Genomic DNA, 25,692 nt, shown 5'->3' on the forward strand with positions numbered 1-25,692 from the left:
GGTTTCTTTCCAGTTTCAAATCTGTGGAATAGCTTAAATTCGTAAATTTTTATTGATAGAGATCTTTAAGAGTCTTTGGTTCCAGCTGCTTTATATTATACCTCAGGGAGTGGCAGCCCAGAGAAGTTAAGTAACTACCCAAGGGCACAGTAAATTAGTGGGAGTTCAGGAAATACATTTTATTTTATTTATTTGTTTATTTTTAAGGGTTTTAATTTTATGTAATCTCTATCCCCAACTATGTGGGCTCAGACTCATAACTGCGAGATCCAGAGTCACATGCTCTACTGTCTGAGCCCACTAGGCACCCCAGGAAATACATTTTAGATCTCTTGTCTTCTTAAGTATTATCACACATATTTTCAGATTCTATAAAGAATATAGAAAGAATAGACAGAGCATGCTTGTCAGTTATAGAATTTATCTCTATCAAAGTGGAGTTTCAAAAAAAACGGAATCTTAAGTGAGAATATCCTTACGAATACATTGGACCAGTTGTTTTATAAGTCATCATTTTTCCCCTACACTATCCCAATGTCTTGAGGTTTTATTTCTTAACAGTCCTTTTCTTTCATTTTTTTTTTTTTTAAGATTTTATTTGAGAGAGCAAGAGAAAGAACACAAGCAGGGGGAAAGGGGAGAGAGAGAGGGAGAGGCAGCCTTCCCCCTGAGCAGGGAGCCTCACATGGGGCTGGATCCCAGGACCCTGGGATTATGACCCGAGCTGAAGCTAGACAGACGCCCAACTGACTGAGCTGTCCAGGTGCCTTAACAGTCCTTCCTTTTCTTCATGATATTGTTGCTGTACTTCAAAGGGATGGAACATTCTCATTAAGTAAAACAGAGTGGTACTACTGTCAGTACTTTGTCTTCAATGTTAATACATTTTAATAGAAAGGATCAATTTATCTCCCCACGCTATGTTCTTTTTTCCATTTCCTCTTTCTCTGCAAAGAACTTATGTGGCCATAAGTTACAAGGTAGTTTGTTTTTCACTGTTTTGTGCAGTAGTAAGTTCATCAGCTGGATTCATTTGAAGAGGTTTCTGTTTACCTCATATTCATATAAAGGCTACTTTTTCCTGTTTAAAAAAAAAAAAAACACAAAGAGAGGCAGAGACACAGGCTCCATGCAGGGAGCTTGATGCGGGACTTGATCCCTGGACTCCAGGATCACGCCCTGGGCTGAAGGCAGGCACTAAACTGCTGAACCACCCAGGGATCCCTAAAGGCTACCTTTCAACGCTGTCTTGTTTGATCTGTAGAAGTGGTGATTGCAATTCCTCTCAAGTTGTAATTATCTTTATACTCTAGAAGCTAAAACAGGAACTATAATAGCTTCTTTAATCTTTAATGTACCTATGTATTGGTGATGACATAGAAATCTTAGTCCCTATTAGCTGAAATTATACCCAGAAAACGTAACTATTGTTTTAGGCCTGAGGTACAAAGGTATGTTGGCTTTTAGAATAGGACCTGAGGGAGGGAGAAAAGAACTGACACTCGTCTTGAACTTCAGAAAAAAACAAAAACAAACACAACAACTCTGACACTGCATACTGAATCAGCATTTGATTATGGGAAAGTTGTGAGCAAAGAGAGGAGAAAGATGGAAGCCATAGAGTAGAATTTATGGCTACTTAGATGTAGATGTTTGGCTTTAAATGTGATAAAAAAATACTGAGTTAAAGTGCCACTGCTGGAACTTAAGAAAGAAAAGTTTTGTCTTCAGGATATTTTTTTAAAAAATGGAAGAGTTGTGTTCCTTTGTAGATCTCTGGAGAGTAGTTCAAACATACTGTATGAATTGAAGTAACTGCTGACAGAATTTTGCAAAGTATTGCTTACCTTGTTATAAGCCTAATATCCATCATACCTCATTGTTCTAAGATTACATGTTTAGACAGATTCTGCTGATTAAATTCAGTCCTCTACACTGCAGACACTCAGCTATAAGCCTATGGCCTTAAAGTGTTATTGAACAGAATTTCAACTCAGATCAGTTACAAAATGCTCTGACCCTGTGGGCTTTTATAGATGCTTAATTTCCTTTTCAGAAGTGTGATGCTTATGGTGCACATCTCTGGTGGTTTTCAGAAATGTAAGCTGGCTTTTTGGGGGAATGCATCCTTAAGCAGGGAAGTGTCTCAAATTGATTTTCAGTATCTATTTCAGTCAGCACTTTGAATTGCTCTTACAGACCTGGTACCATTATATCCTTGTGGTCAATAACTTTCACTTTTCTTGTGGCTTACTTCACATATTAAAATAGCTTTCTGTCCATTATTGGTGTGTTTATTTTATCTCTGATCCAGCATAATGCTGGACACTTGGTAGATCTGACTGGAAAATTATTTGAAAAGATGCCACCATGGCTCAAGTCATCCCAGACTCACTTGTCCCCACTTCAAACTTGGTTTAAGAATCAGCTCTCAGAAGTTCCTAAGAGGGCAACCCTTCACAACTCTCTTCTCATAGGCTGCTTTGTTTTTCTTCAGAGCACTTTTCTCCCACCACCTGATGCTCTCCCATGGGAATGTAAATGCCATGAAACCAGGAATTTTGTTCACTGTTGTATCCATCCCTAGTGCTTAGCAAGCACATATTAGGCACTTGGTGTTTTCTTAAGGTATCATGAGGGTTAGAAATTGTGCCAGATGCCCTACAGGATAGAAATATACACATTAGAAATGGATTTAGCTCTTGTGTACACAGATTACTCAAGTACAAGATGGGTTCAGATGGCCTGAGAACTTCAGCGAATACGCTGTGGGTATTTTATTGGCTTACTGCTTCTAGAAGGTTTCTTAGGAAATGACATTTAAGTTGCGTCTCATTTCAGACTGGGGAAACAGATAAGCAGAGGCTCAGAGATGGGAAAGTGAGTAAGGGTAATATGTATAAAAAAAGATGACATATTCAGTTTGGCTAGGAAATACTTGTGATGAAGTAAGAAATTAGAAAGGTAGGTTAGATCCAGATCAGTGGAAAGCCTTCTAATCAAAGCTGAGTTTGGATTTTGTCCCACTGGCACTTTGGAAATTGTTTTTTTCCCTCCTTAAAAGGCGTTATGTGTGGCATGATTGGATTGGCATAGGAGGAGACTAAAGACTGAAGTTTGTTATTATTATTATTATTATTATTATTATTATTATTACATTTTTAATTTTAATTCCAGTATGTTAGCAAACAGTGTTATATTAGTTCCGGGTGTACAGTGTGGTAATTTGACAGTTCTATACATGACTCAGTGCTCATTGTGATCAGTGGACTCTTAGTCCCCTTCTCCTGTATCCCCATCCCCCAACCCTCTCCCCTCTGGCAGCCATCAGTTCTCTAGAGTTAAGAGTCTATTTCTTGGTTTGTGTGTATTTTTTTTTCCTTTGCTCATTTGTTTCTTAAATTCTATATATGAGAGAAATCATATGCTAGTTGTCTTTCTATGACTGACATCACTTAGCATTATCCTCTCTAGCTCCATCCGTGTTATTGCAAATGGCAAATTTTCATTCTTTTTATGGCTGAATTATATTCCATTGTATACCACATTTTCTTATCCATTCCTCTGGACACTTGGGCTGCTTCCATAGTTTGGCTATTGTAAATAATGTTGCTATAAACATAGGGATGCCTGTATTCCTTTGAATTAGTGTTTTTATATTTTGGGGGGTAAATAACCAGAAGTGTGATGACTGGATTGTAGGGTGGTTCTATTTTTAACTTTTTTGAGGAACTTCTATACTGCTTTCCAAGTGGCTGCTCCAGTTCAGTTCCATTCAGCATCCTCACCAACACTTTTTTCTTATTTTGTTGATTTCAGCCATTCTGACAGGTGTGAGGTAATATCTCCTGATGAGTGATATTGAGCATCTTTTTGTGTTTTTGGCCATCAGTATGGAAGACTGAAGTTTGAATTGTAGAGTAGGTGGGGGAAGTTAGCGAGGAACTTTTATTAGAATAGTAATAAAATTTAAAGGTAGGAAGAGAACAGTGGTCAGCAAATTAACAAATCCCATATGGAGAATAAGGAAAATGGAAGAAACCAAGATAACTCTAAGGTTTTGTGGCAAGTAGATAAATGGTGTCGTCATTAAAGAGAACTTGAAGAAAGAACAGATTTGAGAAGTAAGATTAATTTAATTTTGAACATGTTGCTTTGAGGTGCTAGCATTTGAGTGGAGAAATGTGGTTGGCAGTTGGAGAGCTACCAGTGCTTAAGATTTGGGAATCTATTGCAGAGTAGTTTCTGAAGCTTGACATGAGAAAGAAGAGTCAAGAGAGTACATGGAGAAAGAAAGTAGCAGAGAGCATATTCTTGGGAAATAGCTCTGTTAAGAGAATAGGAGGAGGAATGCCTGGGTGGCTTAGCGGTTGAGCATCAGCCTTTGGCTCAGGTCATTATCCCGGGGTTCTGGGATTGAGTCCTGTATCATGCTCCCCACAGGGAGCCTGCTCTCCCTCTCCCTCCCTCTCCCCATGTCTCTGCCTCTCTCTCTGTGACTCTCCTGAATAAATAAATAAAATCTTTAAAAAAGAGAGAGAGAATAGGAAAAGCCAGAGAAAGACGAACTAGTAGGAGAACCAAGAGAGGACAACATTAGAGAAACCAAAGAAAAGATATATTCAGGATGATGTTAGAATCCAGAAAAAGCTCTGTGGTAACCTTAAGAGTCTGATATATATCTTTCTGATCATATCATACATTATTTTGCTATACAGTTTAGCATAGTTCTTTAAAAAAAAAAAATAGGGCAGCCCGGGTGGCTCAGTGGTTTGGCGCCTGCCTTGAGCCCAGGGCCTGCCTGATCCTGGAGACCCGGGATCGAGTCCCATGTTGGGCTCCCTGTGTGGAGTCTGCTTCTCCCTCTGCCTGTGTCTCTGCCTCTCTTTCTCTCTCTGTGTCTCTCATGAATAAATAAATAAAATATATAAAAAAAAAACTAAGTTCTTCTCTTTGCCTATTGTGGGGCTCAAAATCATGACCCCCTAGGTCAAGAGTCTCATAGTCCACCTCCTGAGCAGTGAGGTGCCCCCTTCTGTGATATATTCTTGATCTTTCCATTTTTTGTTTCCTCTTGGATAAAATAGTAAAAGTTCTAACAAGCAATAATTGAAGGATCTCAAAGTACGAGGAGGAGGAGGACAATGGTTAAGGGAGTTTAGGGATTGGTAAGTGCTTGTCTTCTATCTCACACTTTTTTTTTTCTATCTCACACTTGATCTACTTAGCATATGAATCGCTTTAGACTGTCTTCAAAGAATATCACTTTTGTAGGTGCTTTCCGAAAACAGGAAACTAGAAAGAGCAACTTGCTAAAGTGCAAGAAGATAAATCTTAAAAAACTGAAGGTGATTTGTTGAAAGCTGACTGGAAAAATTTCAGTAGCATTTTGCACAAGAGTCAGGGCTAGAAAGACTTGGTTACTTTGGTGCAACATTTTATATAGGAAAGACAAAGATGAGACAGATAGTGACTCTCCTGTATAACCTAAAAAAGAGAAGAATTTCTCCATGAAAGAGACTTTTTGGAATTTGATCATGAATTGACTTGAAATTTTATAATCCACTTAAGAGAAGAATAGACTTGAAAACATAAACATTAATGATTAATGAAGGGGAAAGTAAGTATAGTTGGTAGCTGGTTTGGCATATAACCATATCTGAAGCATCTGTCTGTATTTTGCTCTGTGTGACAACACATTAAAGATAAGAAAGATAACTTGATTAAAGAATATACCTAAAAGAGACTTCATCTGATGTGTTAAGTTGGTACTATGTGGCATCTTTTTTTTTCATCACATTACAGTTGACACACAATATTACATTAATTTCAAGTGTACAACATAGTGATTCGATAACTACATTATTTGTGGAATCTTTATGAGGTTATCAGAATGAAGCTTACTAATTGTTAAAGCATAGCAGCATATGTGCTTAGGTAGAAATTGTCACAGGGTTTGAATATATAGCCTTTCAGTTTTGGTATGGGAAGAGTTGTTTTGGTAAAAAACCCTCTTTTTAAGGTCTGATTTAAGTGAAAGTACTTGTTAGGTCTGGATATTCAGATTGAGAATTATAATTTAAATTATTTTTTAATTTGGATAAATATTACAGTTAGCTTTAAAATCCAGAATAGCTTGTGCAAAGCGGAAATAATATATTTCGCACTTTTTTTTTAATATTTTATTTATTAGAGTGTGAGCTTGAGCTGGAAGTAAGGGCAGGGGAGAGGGAGAAGCAGGCTCCCTGCTGAGCAGGGACTTAAGGCTCCATCCCAAAAGCCTGGGATCATAACCTGAGCCACCCAGGCACCCCAGTATATTTTGCTTTTTTAACATTTCCTTTCTTTTGTAAGTGAATGATTATGTCAACGTACACGTTTGTACTCTTATTTGTTGAGTCTTATATGTCATCCTCAAAAAGTAGATCTGTTCATGTTAATACTCAGAAGCATTAGGCCTGATTAATCTGAGATTAAAAGCCTTAAGACATATTACTGTTAAAGTTTTCCTGTTTACTATACATCGTTTTGAATGGAGGGAATAGGAGTGGACCTAGTGAATTCAAGTCTTCCCTCTGTTAAATCTGCATTTTTTATGTGATGTTAGACCAAAACTAGTTTCTGAAGCCCTTTTTTTGAACAAAGATAATATCACAGAGTAATTAATAGTATCAAAAGCACATCCCTTCCTCTCTCCTTTCCTAGTTTTATATATATATATCTCGGAATATTTTCCAGAAAGTATATTTGAAGAGGTTCTTTGTAAATATATGTTCATGTTAATTACACTCCTAATAGGGTGAATTCAGTACATCTAAAATTAATTTTATGTGTTCATTGAATTCTTGTACTTCTGATCCTTTGTAGGCGAAACCTAACCAAATTGTCCCTGATCTTCAGCCACATGCTGGCAGAACTAAAAGGAATCTTTCCAAGTGGACTCTTTCAAGGAGACACATTTCGGATTACTAAAGCAGATGCTGCAGAATTTTGGAGGAAAGCTTTTGGGGAAAAGTAAGTCTCAAAATAATGAATTTGGTTTGTGTATTTTTTTGAAGTAGGCTCCAAGCCCAGTGTGGAACCCAATGCAGGGCTTGAACTCCTAACCTTGAGATCAAGACCTGAACTGAGACCAAGTCAGATGCTTAGCCCAGTGAGTTGCCCAGGGGCCCCTCAAAATAATGAATTTGAAATATAAAGAACCAAAGCCTATGTTATGGCCTTCTGTTTATTTTTTTTTTAAATCTTTTATCTAATATTTAACTTTTTTTTTTTCAAAGTAAACTCTGACCCCAGTGTGGGGCTTGAAATCACAACCCCAAGATCAAGAGTTGCATGTTCTACCAAGTGAGCCGCCAGGCACCCATTTATTTTTTTAATTAATGAAATCATGGGAAAGCATAGAGAAAAATAATGAATATGTGTGTACAGTAGGCTTCCCCCTCATCTGCAGTTTGTCTGTCCATGGTTTCAGTTACCTGAGGTCACCTGTGGTCCAGAAGCAGATGATCCTTCTGATGTATTATCAGAAGGTCTGTAGTGGCCCTGACACTTAGGTTGTAATGCCTGTGTCATTCCCCTCACTTCATCTCGTCACATAGGCATCTTATCTCACATCATCACAAGAAGGGCGTGTGCAGTACAGAGAGATACTGTGAGAGACAAAGCCTGCATTCACAAAACTTTCATTAACAGTATATTGTTGTAATTGTTTTATTAGTTACTGCTGTTAATCTCTTACCGTACCTAATTTATAAATTAAGCTTTATCCTAGGGGTGTGTGTATAGGAAAAACCATAGTATATAAAGGGTTTGGTACTATCTGCCTTTTCAGGTGTCCACTGAAGGTTTTGCAAAATATCCCTTGCAGATAAGGGGCACTACTCTACCTAGTTCCCCGTGTGTGTGTGTGTGTTTAAAGAAAGCTTTGCAGGTTCAATTGAAACACATGCTCTTTGATTGACTATTTGTCTTTCCCCATCTATTCTTCTGTTAATTGATGTTTTTGTTTCACATTATTGGTGCTCACAAATGGTGCCACATTGAACAAAATTATAGTTGTCTTCATATGCAAGAGTTTCTTCACAGTTAAATGCCTAGGAACGAAATAGCTGAATCAGGGGGTTTCACGTCCTTGGCTTTGCCAAATATTGCCTAATTGCTTTCCAGAGTGGTTATACCAGTTTAGATCCCAGTAGCTCCACAATCTGGCTATCACTGGTAGTGTGAAGTGGGTATCATATTTTGCTGTATATTCCTGATGACAAAGGAGATTGAGTACCTTTTCACAATTGTGACCAATTGGAATTCGTATTCTGACCTGCTGGGTCCTGTTCCTAACTTTGCCCATTTTCCTACTGAGTTACTTGTCTTTATCCTGTTGTAAGATGCTCATCATCTATTAGTTGCCTACATTACACATACCTTATCGTAGTGTATGGCTAGTTTTTCCACTTTGTTATATTTTCTGACATATGGAAGTTTTAAATTACATAGATTTATGAATTGAGTTTATGCTGTTAAGTATAAATATAAATGTTCTTGTCTATCCTCTTGATATTTTGGATCTGACGGGATGAGCACTGGGTGTTATATGTTGGCAAATCAAAATTCAGTAAAAAAAATATACAAAAAAAAGGAACTGTAAAAATAGCAATACAACTTTTTGGTTGAATATACAGATCTTAATGTAAATTGCCCTTTAAGTGCCTTCTTTTTAAAAATATGTTTAAATGTAAAATATAGAATAATTATTTAAAAACCTAAAGAGGATGGGAATAAATTTAACTTTCTTCCTTTTAACTTAATAACTTCATTAGAAAAGAGTTCAGAATGCCACTTGAGCTCTTAATTTTTAGGCAATGAGTATGTAAACTTTTCAGAGGCAGTGAGCTTGTATTTAAAGATCTTGAGAAAGAGAAATCCCATAGTATCTTGTGCTGGCCTTATCTGGGGCTTAATCACTCTTATGTTAATAATTTATTCCTCTTCCCTATCAGAACTAGGTTGTCCCTATCAGAACTAGGTTCTTCCTGCGCCTTAAGCCTATTTCCTCCTGTTTTGACGTTTTGACTTCAAAGAACTCAGAATGTTTTACATGCTTTTAAAAAGTTAACTAAAAAAAAAAGATTTTATTTATTCATGAGAGACACAGAGAGAGAGAGGGAGAGACATAGGCAGAGGGAGAAGCAGGCTCCCCGAGGGGAGCCCAATGTGGGACTTGATCCCAGGACCCCAGGATTGAGACCTGAGCCACAGGCAGATGCTCAATCACTTGAGCCACCCAGGCGCCCTAAAAAGTTAGTTTAAACGTAAGCTTTTCAGCTGGTGAAGGCCTGGCCACAGATTACGTTTATTATATAAAAAGAGTAATAATCACCTCTTTATTGCCATGTTCCTCTATAGGGAACAAATGTGTGAAGAAAGATGAGAAAGGGGATTACTTTGCGACACATTGCCAAAGAATAGTGGGAAAAGATTGCTCTGTTCCTAATTTACTCATTGGAAAGTTAAGAAATACATCATTTACTCTCTGTTCTCAATCCAAAATACAGCTTGGCTTTGTTAAGAGAATTGAAATTGATAGGAGACCTTTTTTTTAAAAAAAATTTTATTTATTTATTCATGAGAGACACAGAGACAAGAGACATAGGGAGAGGGAGAAGCAGGCTCCATGCAGGGAGGCCAACGTGGGACTCCATCCCAAAACTCCAGGATCACGCCCTAGGCCAAAGGCAGGTGCTAAACTTCTGAGCCACCCAGGGATCCCGATATGAGACTATAATGTGGCTTTTTTTTCTTGGTTACTCTCGCAATGCTCAGAATTGTCTGTATCTCACTCTGTGCCTTCCCTCCCACGCCTGCCCCCCGCCCAGGACAATCGTCCCTTGGAAGAGTTTCCGCCAGGCCCTTCATGAAGTGCATCCCATCAGTTCTGGGCTCGAGGCCATGGCGCTGAAATCCACTATTGATCTGACCTGCAATGATTATATTTCTGTTTTTGAATTTGACATCTTCACACGACTCTTTCAGGTAGGATTCTAAAAAAGAGTTGGCTAAATCACTTGCTACTTTTCTGAAGAGAGAACTCTTTATGAAATAACATTGGGGAGTTGGCATATTATATTAAAGTACTTTTAGTCACTGGAAATTATAAGCAAAAAACCCCTCACAGGTCCAATTTTATCTATTTATTGGTGAAAATAATAACTATATGATCTGCTTCCCTCCCCTCACATTTATAATCTATCTTTGTTAGTGAATATTCTTCTTGTGCATCATTGTAGAATGTCCAGAAAATGCGCTTAATATGATCTATATAGTTAGTTTCCTGTTGTTGGACGTTTATATATGTTTTCAACTTTTTCTATTGCATTGAAATTCTTGACTGTTATTATTGACAGGCATTGATGTTTCAGAAAGAATTCATTTATATCTTTCTGTAAAGGTAATGTGTGTGTGCCAACTTGCACAAACCTTTATCTGCAACTTCTTAGTTGTACATGTATGCCCTGCTGTTTGTCTTATCTGTTTGGTGTTGTTTAACCTTACTGCTGTTGGTTAGAAGTGCTTTAAAATGTCTTGAATCTCATTTTGTAATGAAATTTCTTTTTTTTTTTTTTTTTAAAGTTTTTTTTTAAGGGAATTTTTTTTTTTAAGTTTTTTTTTTATTTATGATAGTCACAGAGAGAGAGAGAGGGGCAAAGACACAGGCAGAGGGAGAAGCAGGCTCCATGCACCGGGAGCCCGATGTGGGATTCGATCCCGGGTCTCCAGGATCGCGCCCTGGGCCAAAGGCAGGCGCCAAACCGCTGCGCCACCCAGGGATCCCGTAATGAAATTTCTTTAAGCGTATAATTGTTTCTTATTAGCTTTTCTAAGTTCTTACCTCTCAAACATATTTCCCTCAAAGTGACAATAAATGGAGAATCGAGATTGTTTTCCTTCTGTTCTTCATTGCTCTGAGGATGGCGGGATGCCTTGAGACATGTAGTCTGATTGAGCTCTTGTTCCCTTAGCCCTGGTCCTCTTTGCTCAGGAACTGGAACAGTCTTGCTGTAACTCATCCTGGTTACATGGCTTTCCTGACGTATGATGAAGTGAAAGCTCGGCTCCAGAAGTTCATTCACAAACCTGGCAGGTCAGTGCCATGAATCAGAGAGGTTTTTTCTAAATGTTATTCTTTTGTGACCTCTTCCAGGATGGAGGATACATGATCTTGGATTAGGTCTCCAGTGGCCACGTTGCTGGCACTAGGATTGATGTCTCTTTACCAGAGGAATTAACTTATTCAGATCTTACGATTTGATAAATGCTTTCAAGCCACTTAAGAATTAAGCTTATGTGTTTTTTGCTTTTGGTCTAGAGTCATTGTAGAATCTATTATTGATGGTCTGTTTGATTTTTTTTGCCCCTGTCTTGCCTTACCTCCTCTAATATAAGCATATAAGAGGTTCTGTTCATCTCTGTTCTCAGTTACATTTTCCGGTTGAGCTGCACTCGTTTGGGACAGTGGGCTATTGGGTATGTCACTGCTGATGGGAACATCCTCCAGACGATCCCTCACAATAAACCTCTCTTCCAAGCCCTGATTGACGGCTTCAGGGAAGGCTTGTGAGTATCTGTGTTTGCTACCTGCTGGACTTTAGAAACATGGGGGTTGTTATAAAACTGAATCATCAGTGACTTGATTCCAGGTGTCTTCACAGTTGAAGATTCAAGAAACATATTAACAGGTTGTATTATTTTGACCTTCAGGTTCTGTAGGACTTTTGTTGTTATTTAAAAAAAAAAGGATTCTTCAAGTGAGATGATTTTTCTCTGGTGCTTTAGTTATTACCATGAGTAAATGGTGTCTTTCTCCTTTTCCAGATGTTAACTTATTTTCAAATCTGTATTCAAAAATATGCCAATTAGCAGAAAATGTTAGCAGTTACTTAAATAGCCCACATTAGAGTGATTAGATGTTCTAATAACAGCAGGCTCAGTGGCCTTCATCTGCCCTAAGTGTTTTGGTTTGGCACTATTTCTTTAGGCTTCGGGCTTTTGTAGTGTATGCTGATATTTATGACTAGGTTATTTATTCCAGAATTGTTATTCCTTTGTGAACTCAAGTTGAGTATCACTTGGTAGACACTAAAAATACTAGCAGTTGACCAGCTGTCAGAAAGCTACTTGTGTTTTGAAGCAATGAGGAAAGTCCGTTTTCCATTATCCTTCATCTTCTATAGCAGCATTGGAGCTGAAGGGGGTGTTTCCCTAAACATCAGCACCACAGGCTTCCTAGTAGATGATCCCAGGGGCTTCTTGTTACATTTCTTTAAATTGGTATCTCAGGGTATTTTAAGTCTTTGGTCAAATACAAATGGTGTTTAAATTAAGAATTTGAAGGAGATGCCTGGGTGGCTCAATGGTTGAGCATCTGCCTTTGGCTCGGGGCGTGATTCTGGAGTACTGGGATCAAGTCCCACATCCGGCTTCCTGCAGGGAGCCTGCTTTTCCCTCTGCCTATGTCTCTGCCTCTGTCTCTCATGAATAAATAAATAAAATCTTAAAAAAAAAAAAGAATTTGGGGGTACTTAGGTGGCTCAGTTGGTTAAGTGTCCAGCTCTTGACTTCAGCTCAGGTCTTGATCTAATAGTGAGATTAAGCCCTATGTCAGGCTCCATGCTGGATGTGGAGCCTACTTAAAATAAAATTTAAAAATAAGATAAATTAATAATTTGTGTCTATCCATAGATTAAAGTAGGGGTTGGCAAACTATGGCCCGCAGGCTAGCTGTTGTGGTACAGCCTGGACCTAATATAGGCTTTCCTTTTTATTTAATTCAGTAATTTATTTAGATTTATTTTAAAGATTTTATTTATTCATGAGATACACACAGAGGCAGAGACATAGGCAGAGGAAGAAGCAAGCTTCCTGTGGGGAGCCCCATGTGGGACACGATCCCAGAATCCTGGGATCACATCCTGAGCCAAAGACAGACGCTCAACCACTGCCACCCAGGTGCTCCAGGATTTCCTTTTTAAAGTGTTATTAAAAAAAAAAAAAAACAAAGAAGAATGTATGACACAGACTTCTGTAGCTTTCAGAGCCTAAAATTAAAATATTTGGCTCTTTATATAAAAAGTTTGTCAGCTGTTGAGATTAAAGATAGAGCCTATGGCATTGTGGCCTAGAGAAAAGAGTATCGGTGTTTGGGGAATATCTTCTTGGAACTGTTTTTGTGTTATTTTTGAAGTGTTAGTAAGATTTATCTTTGACTTAATGCAAAGTTGCCTATTATTTGAGTGAGAGTGCATGAGCAGTGGGAGGGACAGAGAGGGAAAGAATTTGAAGTAACCTCCATACTGCATGTGAAGCCAGTGATGCAAGGCTCAATCTCACAACCCTGAGATCATGACCTTAGCTGAAATCAAGATTTGGACGCTTAACCGACTGAGCTCCCTGGGCACCCCCAAAGTTGCCCTTTTAGATGAGAGAATTCCTAGATATTACTTGTCTGTATTAGCAGGCAATTATAAAGCGGCTTTAGTAAGATCCCAAGGCTGGTTATTCTTTTTACAGCTATTTGTTTCCAGATGGACGGAATCAGAATCCTGACCTGACAGGCCTATGTGAACCAACTCCCCAAGACCACATCAAAGTGACCCAGGTGAACTTTGTTTTACATCACAACCATGTCTCTAGAGGCAAGCTTTTGTATGTACTTTATACAACTGGCAGTAGAATTGTACAAAGTGATTGGAACCCGTAAGTTTTAAACCATTGACTGGATTAGTCAATTTATGTTTATGTGGTTTCTCTAAAGAACTTAAAGTAGGACCAAGACTGAGTGCTTTCTGTTTTAATGAGAGAATATTGACCACTGTTTGGCACTTCCATGCAAGCAAAATTTAGCCTTCCTGGTGTTCACACTTAAGGTTGTAATCATTTGTTCATTCAACAAATATCTGCAGTGGACCGAATAATCTCTTCAATTTTTTTTTAATACAAGGAACAATATGAATTATACTGTGAGATGGGTTCCACCTTCCAACTGTGTAAAATATGTGCTGAGAACGATAAGGATGTGAAAATTGAGCCCTGTGGACACCTCATGTGCACATCCTGTCTTACGTCCTGGCAGGTATGGATCCAAACCATCTTTCAGCTTTTAATCAGAATTGGGGATTATGTATCCTTTACAGAGAGAAAGGATGGTCTGGTCTGTGGGGGAGTTTTTAAGCTTCTAATTTCTTTTTTCATCTTCAGGAAATGTATTTCCTAGTGGACAAATATTGGCCAGTACTTTCAGATGTGTCTGTTACTATCTCCTGTTTGCTCTGCAGGAATCAGAAGGCCAGGGCTGCCCTTTCTGCCGATGTGAAATTAAAGGTACTGAGCCCATTGTGGTAGATCCGTTTGACCCTCGAGGAAGTGGCAGCCTACTAAGGCAAGGAGCTGAGGGAGCTCCCTCCCCAAATTATGAAGATGATGACGATGAACGAGCTGATGATTCTCTCTTTATGATGAAGGAACTGGCTGGTGCCAAGGTAAGACTGCAGGTTAAGAGAGTGGCAAGTTTTTCATTGTGGGTTATGTTTTAAAGGAATAGAGCACTTGAATGACATCCAAACCACAAGGAATAATAGTAGTTAACACTTACTGAATATTTGTTGTGTGAGAGATGCCATGCTAAGTACATACCTTATTTTGAGTCCTATAATCCTGTATTTGTATATACTCCAATAACCCAAGAGTAGGTACCCTTATTCTCCTTTAGCAGATGAAGAAAAGAGGGCATGGCAAGTTTAAGGAATTTGTTGAAAATCACATAGCTGCAGCCAGACATTCCAGCTTCAAGGCCGATGCTTTTGTCTGTGTCTTAGGATTGGGCTTTACTCATTTCATTGGAGAGAATGAGAGGGGTTAAGACAGTGGGGCCCTATTGTGCTGCTGTGAATAGAATCTGGTGTTCTGGTCTTCTACCTGGAAAATGAGATTGTGGAGAGGAGGGGCACCGTTAGTAACCAAAGATACGGTGACCAAAGTGGCCAGAGGATGGTAGGAGGGACCACATAGAAGCTAAACAAACTGGAAAGGCCACAGTAAAGAGAGGAAACATACAGCCTAAGAAAGGATGGGGTCAAATTCTGTAACATCAGTGGGGAGGGTAAAACTGGGGTCTATTCACCAATTGGAAGTAATGCAGTCCTTGAAGATTTTAGCCAGTACAGGGCAAACAAAAGGTTCTTTTTTTTTTTTTTTTTTTTTTTTTTAAGATTTTATTTATTTATTCATGAGAGAGAGAGAGAAGCTGACACACAGGCAGAGGGAGAAGCAGGCTCCATGCAGGGAGCCTGATGTGGGACTCGATTCCCGGGTCTCCAGGATCACACCCTAGGCTGAAGGCGGCACTAAACTGCTGAGCCACCTGGGCTGCCCCAGTTTTATGTTCTTTACATAGATTCCTGTCTGTTCACTCATGAAAATTTATTGGTAGCTCCTGGAATATTAGGAAAGCTAAATAAGATAAGTGATTTTTCATGAATGTATTTATTTGAAATTTAAATTATACTTTTCATGAGATTTTATAAATGAATAATAATTGTGGAGAAACAGGCATCACATTCAGTGTTGATGTGGGTACAAAATAGTCCATCTTTTGAAAGGACAATTTGACATCCTTCAAAATTTGTAATGGTCACAGTTTGAACTAGATATTCGAATTCTTAGGATTTATCCTGAAGGAATACTTGGGTAAGTGCACAAAGAAGTGGATGCTGTTGTTCTTACAACATTATTTGGAATAATGAAAAATTAGAATCAACTCACACGTGCAGCAGTAAGAAATTTTGATACGTCTGTATGTTTGTATTCTGTTGCTGCCATGTAAGTTACTACAAGTTTAGCAGCTTAAAAAAAATACAAATTTATTCTGTTACAGTTTTGAAGGTTAGAAGTCCAACATCTGTGCCATCAAGCTAAATTTAGGGTGTCATCAGGTCTGTAGTTCTTTCTGTAGGCTCTAGGGGAAGATGCATTTTCTTTTTCTTTTTTTTTTTAAATTTTTATTTATTTATGATAGTCACACAGAGAGAGAGAGAGAGAGGCAGAGACACAGGCAGAGGGAGAAGCAGGCTCCATGCACCGGGAGCCCGACGTGGGATTTGATCCCGGGTCTCCAGGATCGCGCCCTGGGCCAAAGGCAGGCGCTAAACCGCTGCGCCACCCAGGGATCCCTGCATTTTCTTTTTCATTTGGATTTGGCAGAGTTTAGATCTTTGCAGTTGTAGGATTAAGGTCCCCGGGTCCTTGTTGGCTGTCAGCTCATAGTATTCCCAGCTTCTAGTTAGTGGTCAGCCCTACTCTTACGCTCCTGGACTCCTTTCTTCCTCCTTCAGCCTTATCTCTCATGAGGTTCTCTCCTTTTAAGGATTAGATTGGATATGTCCAGGTAGCCCATGGTAAATCCACCATCTCAAAATCTGTACCCCTAGTCACATCAACGAAATTCCTTTTACCAAGTAAAATGACATAGTCACAGTTTCTGAGTTTTGGGGTGTGAATGAAATCTTTGGACTGGGGGATAGGGAATCATTCTGCCTACTGTGGTCCACATGATGGTATGCTCTGCAGAATGAGTTCCATTTGTATTCTTAAGCAGAAAGCTGTCTAATGAGTACTAAGTTTAAAAAAATAATGGCATACTTCACCTTATTTCAATAAAAGATTGGTTATAAAATTTTTTTAACATGCATGGGGGAAAAATTGACTACCCACTAAACTGGTGTAATTTCATTTCTGAGGGTGCGAGTTTAGAGGACTTGAATTTTATGGGATATTTGAATGTTTTACAATAAAACTATTTTTGCAAGGTGTTCATTATGCTGGGTAAGTGGCTCTTTATTGAGTGCTGTAACTATTGAGTGGAATAAGAAACCTGAGACAAGGCCTGCAAGGAGCTAGTAGTTGTATTTGAGAAGAGAACATGCATACAGGTGAAACTATTTAACGCCGGCAGGCAGCATACATTATTTTAAGTTGTTGGGTATACACTCTAAATGCTGTAGGACTTTAAAGAAAAGAAGAAAATGAACCCTTTTTACGTAGCTAATCTGTATGAATGATCTTAAATTTACTCCTTTAAATAAAAGTAATAAACGTACACTGTAAAAATTTAAATAGAGAAAAAACAGCTTTGTGTATTTTGTGCTGTCATTTGTCTAGTCTGTATTTTATTTAGTCTCTTAATGGACTTTCATATTGTTTCTAGACTTATACAGACAGGAAATGCTTTTCAAGTCTGTAGGGTAAATTCCTAGCAGTGGAATTGCTGGATGAAAGTGAATGTACATTTGAACTCTTTGATGGAGGAAAGGGTATAATTAGGGGAGGGACACATGGGAATTTCACAGACAGTGCTACTGCATTTCTTAGCTGCATGGGAGGTACTGTGTGGGTGTTTATTATTCTTTGTGTGAATAAAATGTTTTTTTAAACTAACTTATGAGTAGATAACTAAAATTTATCCCAAATTTTTTGTTGTAAAATCACTCCTAAGGACATATGAGACTAGGGGAGTGCCTGTTTTGTCACATTCTAGGTAGCTGTTGTTTGGGGCTTTTTGTTGCTGTTTTATTTCGATTTGTTTTTAACACAGTGAATCTATTTATTACAAAATCCAAATGACAAACGCATATGGATTTTTTGGTAAGTGTAAAAGACTTGCTAGAAGGCTGGCAGAAACCTTGGCTCCCTGCCTCTGCCGCCTTCAGCTCCTCTGTGTGCCCCACTCAGATTTGTGGGTTCTTAAAACCCACCTTTCACACCATACACTTACACCACTTTTCTCTTGTCTCATCAGCATTAGTCATCTGTTTACTTCAGGTGTTGTAGAAAAGGATTATCTCCTTCCTACACCATATCTCCCCACTATGGTTATTTATTCGTAATATGTATTTGCCTATATATTCCATCTGTATTGCTCTCTAGTAGAGAATGCAAATGCCAAGCAGCATTTTGTATGAATTATGCATGTCTCTTGATAGCTTGCTTGGACAAGGTTATCAACCATTCATCACCCTGCTACAGGCATGGAAAGGGGAGAAGTTTATATATGTATTGCATGTATAATACAGGTAATACATGTATTCATCTAATTTGGCACCTCATTTTTTAAGAACACAAATTGATAGGAAATATTAATCCCTTTAAATTACTGAATTGAAATAACATTTCTTCAGAAGGACTCGAGATACTTTTTAGTGATAGTGTTGATTCTTTACCTCTTAAATGTCTGTTTTTTCTTCTATCATAATAACTCACGGAGAATTTTTCATCTTTGATCTCTTTCATTGTTCCATGCCTTAAACATTATTTTCCCACATGATTTGTTGAGAGGTTAATGTCTGCTGCTTTTTTGTTAGACGAGTTTCTATTTTTAATCTTGAAAAGATTTTTTTCTTTCTCTGAAGATGAGGAGGTAGAAAACTGTAATATTTGTTTTCAGTTGTAAGCTAGGAAGCTTTTTATAGCACAGCCATTTCTAGATACTTGCCTGTAGCTTGCATCTGCGTGGTATTTCTGTGATTGAGAGTGCCCTCTTATGGTGACACAAAGAATTCAGGAGGTCTGATCCTTTGGCATTTTACAGTCAGGGTTCATATAGCACTTGCTGTCTGCAGCTTTAGGAAGAGTTGAAAGACGCTCCTCTCTCTAACAAGAATCACTTACTATAAAACTGTATCTTATATCAGGTGGAACGGCCTCCTTCTCCGTTCTCGATGGCCCCACAGGCTCCCCTGCCCCCGGTACCACCACGTCTTGACCTCCTACAACAGCGAGTGTCTGTTCCTTCTAGTGCTTCTGGTCTTGGAACTGCTTCTAAGGTAAGACATCCATTTCTACAGTTTTCTGATTCTTGGTTGTGCCTTAGTGGGGTCTTTTGTTTTTCGTTTTTGGTTATGGGTTTTTTTTAATTAGTGGGTTTTGTTTGATTTGCTTTCCTCATGCTTCCACAGGTAGCTTCTGGCTCTCTTCATAAGGACAAACCATTACCAATACCCCCCACACTTCGAGATCTTCCACCACCACCCCCTCCAGACCGACCATATTCTGTTGGAACAGACACCCGGCCTCAGAGACGTCCCTTGCCTTGTACACCGGGTGACTGTCCATCCAGGGACAAACTGCCGCCTGTTCCCTCTAGCCGTCTCGGGGAATCATGGCTGCCTCGGCCAGTCCCCAAAGTACCAGTGGTTGCTCCAAACTCTAGTGACCCCTGGACCTCTGGTAGAGAATTAACCAACAGGCACTCACTTCCATTTTCATTGCCCTCACAAATGGAACCCAGAACAGATGTGCCTAGGCTTGGAGGCACATTCAGTGTGGATACTTCCATGGTGAGTCCTGATTTTGACATTTTTAGCCTATTAACAAATATTTGTGAATGGCATTTAATGGGTCAGAATTTTGTGATAGGTTTTATGCAGGATTCAGAGACAATAAAACATAATCCCTCAAGAAGTATATTAATAGGGCAAATAAGGCATATTTGTAAATATCACTATAAGTGTGCATGCATATATTTGTATTTATGGCTGGATTCATGTAGTATAGATGAGTACTATAAATAGGAAACATTTAAGTTTTAGAGAAAGGAGAGATTATTTCCAAATAGAGCAATCATGAGAGCTTTATAGAATGAATGGCATCTGAATTTGACGTGTTCTTTCGAAGAGAATAATGTTAAGGTCAGAAGCACACTGACACAGATGCTTGAGGTATATCGTGGAACTAGAAGTAGTTTAATTTGTTTTTTTTTAATTTTTATTTATTTATGATAGTCACACAGAGAGAGAGAGAGAGGCAAGAGACCCAGGCAGAGGGAGAAGCAGGCTCCATGTACCGGGAGCCCGACGTGGGACTCGATCCCGGGTCCCCAGGATTGCGCCCTGGGCCAAAGGCAGGCGCCAAACTGCTGCGCCACCCAGGGATCCCTAGAAGTAGTTTAATTTGAATGAAGCAGAAGTTTTATGTATGAGAGGAGGGGAAAAAGTAGAAAGGGGTATTAGTACTAGATCAGAGGACCCTGAAAATCCCATCAGGGTCAATAAAATTTGAATTTTGTAGGAAACAAGAAGCATTTCAAGGTTTTAAATTAATGGAGTGACATGAGCAAAATGATGGTTTACAGAGATAAATCTCGTAGTAGTATGCAAAATGGATTGCTAAGACAGTAGGTTGAAAAAAGTGTGGCAGTTCATTGTATAAGCATGAGATAAGGGTTCAGACCTGGGAGTGGGGAGGTATATCTGTTCTTTTGTTGGTTCGTTTATGTGCTCCAAAGAAAATCCTACCCTCACAAAGTTTACCTTCTAGTGGAGTAAAAAAATCAGCATGGTAAGTTAATAAAACAAAGGGAATTGGATGCTGATGAGTGCTGTGGAGAAAATTAGGGATAAAGGGGTGTGGGAACAGTTGGAGTTGGAAATGGGGGGACATATGGAGGAATGGAGTACCATTCTGAGCAAAGATATGGAGCAGTGGTGAACTCAAGCCATGCTGATTCTCAGGGAGACCATTCCAGAGTGAAGGGGAAACAGGTGAGTTTGGGAGAGTATGAGGAAGGATGGAAAAAGGGGCTTATATAGCTGGCACTAAGTTAGTGTGAGGGAGAATGCTCCAGTGCACATTTTGTTGACCTGCTTTCTCTTGCGTATGTGAGTAGTGTTATTTCTTATGTGCAGGAGAAATAGTTAAAGGTTAATTAGCAGTATAACGAAATAGTGATACTGCCAGCCCCCTTCAAACAGAAAAAGGGGGAGAATAGGGACACCTGGGTGGCTCAGCAGTTAAGCGTCTGCCTTCGGCTCTGTGTGATCCTGAAGTTCCAGGATCGAGTCCCACATCGGGCTCCCTGCAAGGAGCCTGCCTCTCCCTCTGCCTATGTCTCTGCCTCTCTCTGTCTCTGTGTTTCTCATGAATAAATAAATAAAATCTTTAAAAAAAAAAAAAAAACAGCTTGTGAGCAGTTAAGTTGAATTTGGTGTGACTCTTAGATGAAGTGCATATGTCTTGGTTACAAAAAAAGGGGGATGGTAACTTACATATAAGTGGCATTAAGTGATAGGCCTTCTAATTCGTGAGAATAAATTAGGTCAAGCTTCCTGATGACCTCACTATAGAGAGAGGTAAGTCTTATAGAATTAAAACAAAACAAAACAAAAAAACCACATTTCTTTGGCTCTTTTTAGATCTCTGTCTTCGTAACCCTTACATTTAAACCTTTTCAGGAAAAAAAAAAATCTTTTCAGAGTCTGAAAGCAGCTCCACTTTTGGTCATATGTCATAACCCCTAAGTGTGGCATTGGGAGTAAGGCCTGTGTCTGTATTACTGTTCTTGTTAATTTTGAATCAGAGAAGTAAGAAGAGATACTGAGCTTTGTTAAGAAGGTTCTTCTTTCCCACTTTTCTTTCCAGAATGTGAATAACAGCCCACTAGCAAGTTCTGAGTGTGAGCACCCCAAAATCAAACCTTCCGCATCTGCCAATGCCATTTATTCTCTGGCTGCCAGGTAAGTACTACAGCTTTGTTTCATATGGTAGATAGAGTTGGTACTGTTAAACAGGTTGCTCACAGAAATGAGAAAACCCAGAGTATAGAGAAGAAAATAAAAACTGATCCATGTTTGTATTGGTTTAAAATGAGATTCTCTGTTTTGATCTAATTCTTTATTTTCTCTGTGCATGTACATAGATCAGCCTTGCTGGGCTTAACAATTTTATTAATCTTCTCAAAGAAGCAGCTTTTGTTTCGTTGACTTTTGTAAAAAAAAATCTTTTCTTTACAATTTTTAATTCTTAGGTATCTGCTTTATGTGCGTGTGGTAAGATACACATAAAATACTCCATCTTGGGTGCCTGGGTAGCTCAGTTACTTAAGCAAGCGTCCAACTCTTGATTTCAGCTCAGGTCATGATCTCAGGGTCATGAGATCCAGCCCCTTGTGGGGCTCCACGCTGGGCTTGGTGCCTGCTTGGGATTCTACCCCTACCCATACCCCTCTCTCTGTCCCTCTCTAAAAATATACATATATGCCATACGGTTTAGTAGTACTAAATATTTTGACATTATGCAACCATCACCACCATCCATGCTCATAGCTCTTCATCTTGTAAAACTGAAACTCTGGACCTATTAAACAGTAGCTCCTCATCCTGCCTCAGCCCCTGGCAGCTATCATTACTTGTCTTCAGGATTTTAACTGCTCTAAATACTGCCTATAAGCGAAATCATAGAGTGTCTTTTTGTGACTGTTTTAATTCACTTAATGTTCTCATCCATATTGTAGAATATTGCAGAATTTCCTTCCTCTTGAAAGCTGAATAATATTCCAGCATATGTATATAGAGTTGCACCCCCCCCCCCTTACTTGCACAGGATACCTTTCAAGATCTGAATGCCTGAAACCAAGGATAGTACTGAACCCTTATGTGTATCCTAAGTTATTTTCTGTATATACATACATACATGGTAAAGTTTTAATTTATAAGTTAGTCATAGGAAGAGATTAACAACAATAACTAAAAATAAGACAGTTATAACAATTTATTATAATAAAAGTAGTGTGAATGTGGTCTTTCTCAGAATACGGTACTGTACTTATTCTTCTTGTGGTGATGTGAGATGATAAAATGCCTGTGTGATGTGATGAAGTGAGGGGAATGACGTAGGAGTTGTGACATAGCGTGTTAGGCTACTATTGACCTTCTGATAATACATCAGAATGAGGGTCATCTGCTTCTAGACCACGATTGACTGTGGGTAAGTAAAACCACAGAGAATAAAATTGCAGATAAAGGGTGACTACCGTACCACATTTTGCTTATCCGTTCATCCGTGGGTGGACACTTGGATTGCTTTCACATTTTAGCTCTTGCGTGATGCTGCTGTTGAATGTGGGTGAACAAATTCTCTTCAGGGCCCTACTTTCAATTCTTTTGAATATATACTCAGAAGTAGTATTCCTGGGGCGTCTGTGGCTTGGTCGGTTAAATGCCTGCCTTCGGCTCAGTTCCTGATCCCAGGGTTCTGGGATCGAGTTCTGCATTGGGCTCCCTGCTCTGTGGGAAGCCTGCTTCTCCCTGCCTTTACTTGCCACTCTCTCTGCTTGTGTTCGCTCTCTCTGTCAAATGAATAAATAAAATCTTAAAAAAAAAAAAAGTAGTATTCCTGGATCTTATGGTAATTCTATTTTTAATTTTTTGAGACATCATCATACTGTTTCCCATAGTAGCTGTACCATTTTAAATCCCCACCAACAGTCCAGTGTTTAACATGAGCCACCTATGCCCCTCCCCCAAACATTTGTTATTTTAGGGGTTTGGTAGTAGTCATCCTAATGGGTTTGAGATAGTGTCTCATTGTAATTTTGATTTGCATTTCCCTGATGATTAGTGATGTTGAGTATCTTTTTTTTTTTTTTTTAAAGATTTATTTAGGGATCCCTGGGTGGCGCAGCGGTTTGGCGCCTGCCTTTGGCCCAGGGCGCGATCCTGGAGACCCGGGATCGAATCCCACGTCGGGCTCCCGGTGCATGGAGCCTGCTTCTCCCTCTGCCTGTGTCTCTGCCTCTCTCTCTTTCTCTCTCTGTGACTATCATAAATAAATAAAAATTTAAAAAAAAAATAAAGATTTATTTATTTATTTATTTATTTATTTATTTATTTATTTATTTATTTATTAGAGAGAGAGAGAGAGAGAGAGAGAGGCAGAGACACGGGAGGAGGGAGAAGCAGGCCCCATGCTGGGAGCCCGATGTGGGACTCCATCCCAGGACTCCAGGATCGCGCCCTGGGCCAAAGGCAGGCACCAAACCGCTGAGCCACCCAGGGATCCCCTGTTGAGTATCTTTTGATGTATTTATCGGTCATTCACATATCTACTCTGGAAAATTGTCTATTTAAGGCATTTGCCCATTTTTTTTTTTCATTTGCCCATTTTTAAATCAGATTGTTCTTCTGTTTTAGGGTTTTAGAATTTCTTTGTATATTTTGGATGTTAATCCTTTATCTGTCAGATATGTGCTTTGTGGGCTGCCATTTTACTCTGGGTAGTGTTTTTTGATGCATAAAATTTAAAAAGTTATAGAAGCTGGGGCGTCTGGTTGGGTCAGTTGGTAGAGCCTATGACTCTTGGTCTCCTGGTTATGAGTTCATGCCCCATGTTGGGTGTAGAGGTTACTTAAAAATAAAATGTAAAAAGTAAATAAAAATTTTTTATGAAGTCTATTTTTAATTTAATTTTATTTACTTATTCATGAGAGATACAGAGGGAGAGAGAGAGAGGCAGAGACACAGGCAGAGGAGACAAGCAGGCTCCATGCAGGGAGCCCAATGTGGGACTCGATCCCAGGTCTCCAGGATCACACCCTGGGCTGAAGGCGGCGCTAAACTGCTGAGCCACCCAGGCTGCCCTGAAGTTGTCTATTTTTTTTTTCTTTGTTACGTGTGCCTTTGGTACCATATCCAAGAAATTGTTGCCAAATCCAGTGTCATGAAACTTTTGTCTTACAGCTTGTCTTAAAATTTTTAGTCCTACATGTAGCTCCTTGATTAGTTTTGGGTTTTGGCTTTTTTGTTTTGTTTCGTTTTGTTTTTGGAGAGAGGAAGAGGTGGGGAGGGCCAGAGGGGGAAAGAGAGAGAAAGAGAATCTTAATTAAGCAGGCTCCATGCCCAGTGCAGAGCCTGATGCAGGACTGTCTCACAGCCCTGAGATTATGACCTAAGCTGAAATCAAGAGTCAGATGCTTAACTGACTGAACCACCCAGGCATGTAGCGTTAGGTAAGGGTCTAGTTTCATTCTTTTACATGTAGATACCCAATTTTCCCCTCACCATTGTTGAAAAGACTGTTCTTTCCCATTGAATAGTTTTGACATCCCCCTGCCCATTTTTTTAAAAGATTTTATTTATTTGAGAGGGAGCACAAGCTGGGGGAGAGGCAGAGGGAGAGGAAGAAGCAGACTCCCTGCTGAGCAGGGAGCCCCATGTGGGGCTCAGTCCCAGGACTATGGGATCAAGACTTGAGCGAAAGGCAGATGCTTAACCAGCCCTGCCACCCAGGTGCCCCTATCAGTAGTGTTTTATAGTTTTTATTGCATAAGTCTTTCACCACTTTAGTTAATGCCTAAGTATTCTTTATGATTCTGTTGCAGTTGGAATTGTTTAAATTTCCTTTCCCTATTGTTCATTCTGTATAGAAAGGTGACTTGTGTGTGTGTTGAACTTAGTATCCTTTTACTTGCAGAATTCATCTTTTAGTTCTGACACCCTTTTTTGTGGCATCTTTAGGCTTTTCTACATATGAGATATATCATCTGCAAACAGATAATTTTTCTTCTTTTCTGATATGGATGACGTTTATTTCTTTTTCTTGCCTAATCTGGCTAGAAATTCCAGTACTGTCTTGAGTAGGAATGATGGAAGTAGACATCCTTGCCTTGTTACTGATCCTTCAGGAAAAGCTTTCAGTCTTTGACCATTGAGTATGATGCTTGCTTGCTATAGGTGTTTCATAGATGGCTTTTGTTATGTTTAGGTACTTTCATTCCTATTTTAGTTGAGTGTTTTTGTCATAAAAGGGTGTTAAATTTTGTCAAATGCTTTTCTGCACCAAGCGAGATGATTGTGTGTTAATGTGCTATAT

The 25,692-nt window shown here is 39.1% G+C and overlaps 1 protein-coding gene and 1 non-coding gene across 2 annotated transcripts in view; both read left to right on the top strand.

The window, feature by feature from the left end:
* Positions 1 to 25,692, top strand: part of CBL (Cbl proto-oncogene) — an 81,060-nt gene that overhangs the window by 41,378 nt on the left and 13,990 nt on the right. Inside the window, exons 3-12 of the mRNA XM_055305807.1 lie at positions 6,868 to 7,014; positions 9,876 to 10,032; positions 11,019 to 11,140; positions 11,476 to 11,613; positions 13,567 to 13,654; positions 13,997 to 14,128; positions 14,331 to 14,534; positions 18,741 to 18,872; positions 19,005 to 19,385; positions 21,466 to 21,560. Coding sequence (XP_055161782.1) covers positions 6,868 to 7,014; positions 9,876 to 10,032; positions 11,019 to 11,140; positions 11,476 to 11,613; positions 13,567 to 13,654; positions 13,997 to 14,128; positions 14,331 to 14,534; positions 18,741 to 18,872; positions 19,005 to 19,385; positions 21,466 to 21,560 — 1,596 coding nt within the window. The remainder of the gene's footprint in view (positions 1 to 6,867; positions 7,015 to 9,875; positions 10,033 to 11,018; positions 11,141 to 11,475; positions 11,614 to 13,566; positions 13,655 to 13,996; positions 14,129 to 14,330; positions 14,535 to 18,740; positions 18,873 to 19,004; positions 19,386 to 21,465; positions 21,561 to 25,692) is intronic.
* LOC129497981 (small nucleolar RNA SNORA19) lies at positions 20,671 to 20,800 on the top strand. Its single transcript, XR_008662027.1, has one exon. It is a non-coding gene; the product is annotated as a small nucleolar RNA SNORA19 (small nucleolar RNA).

This window comes from Nyctereutes procyonoides, unplaced genomic scaffold (genome assembly GCF_905146905.1).
Source record: "Nyctereutes procyonoides isolate TBG_1078 unplaced genomic scaffold, NYPRO_anot_genome, whole genome shotgun sequence".
NCBI lineage: Eukaryota > Metazoa > Chordata > Mammalia > Carnivora > Canidae > Nyctereutes > Nyctereutes procyonoides.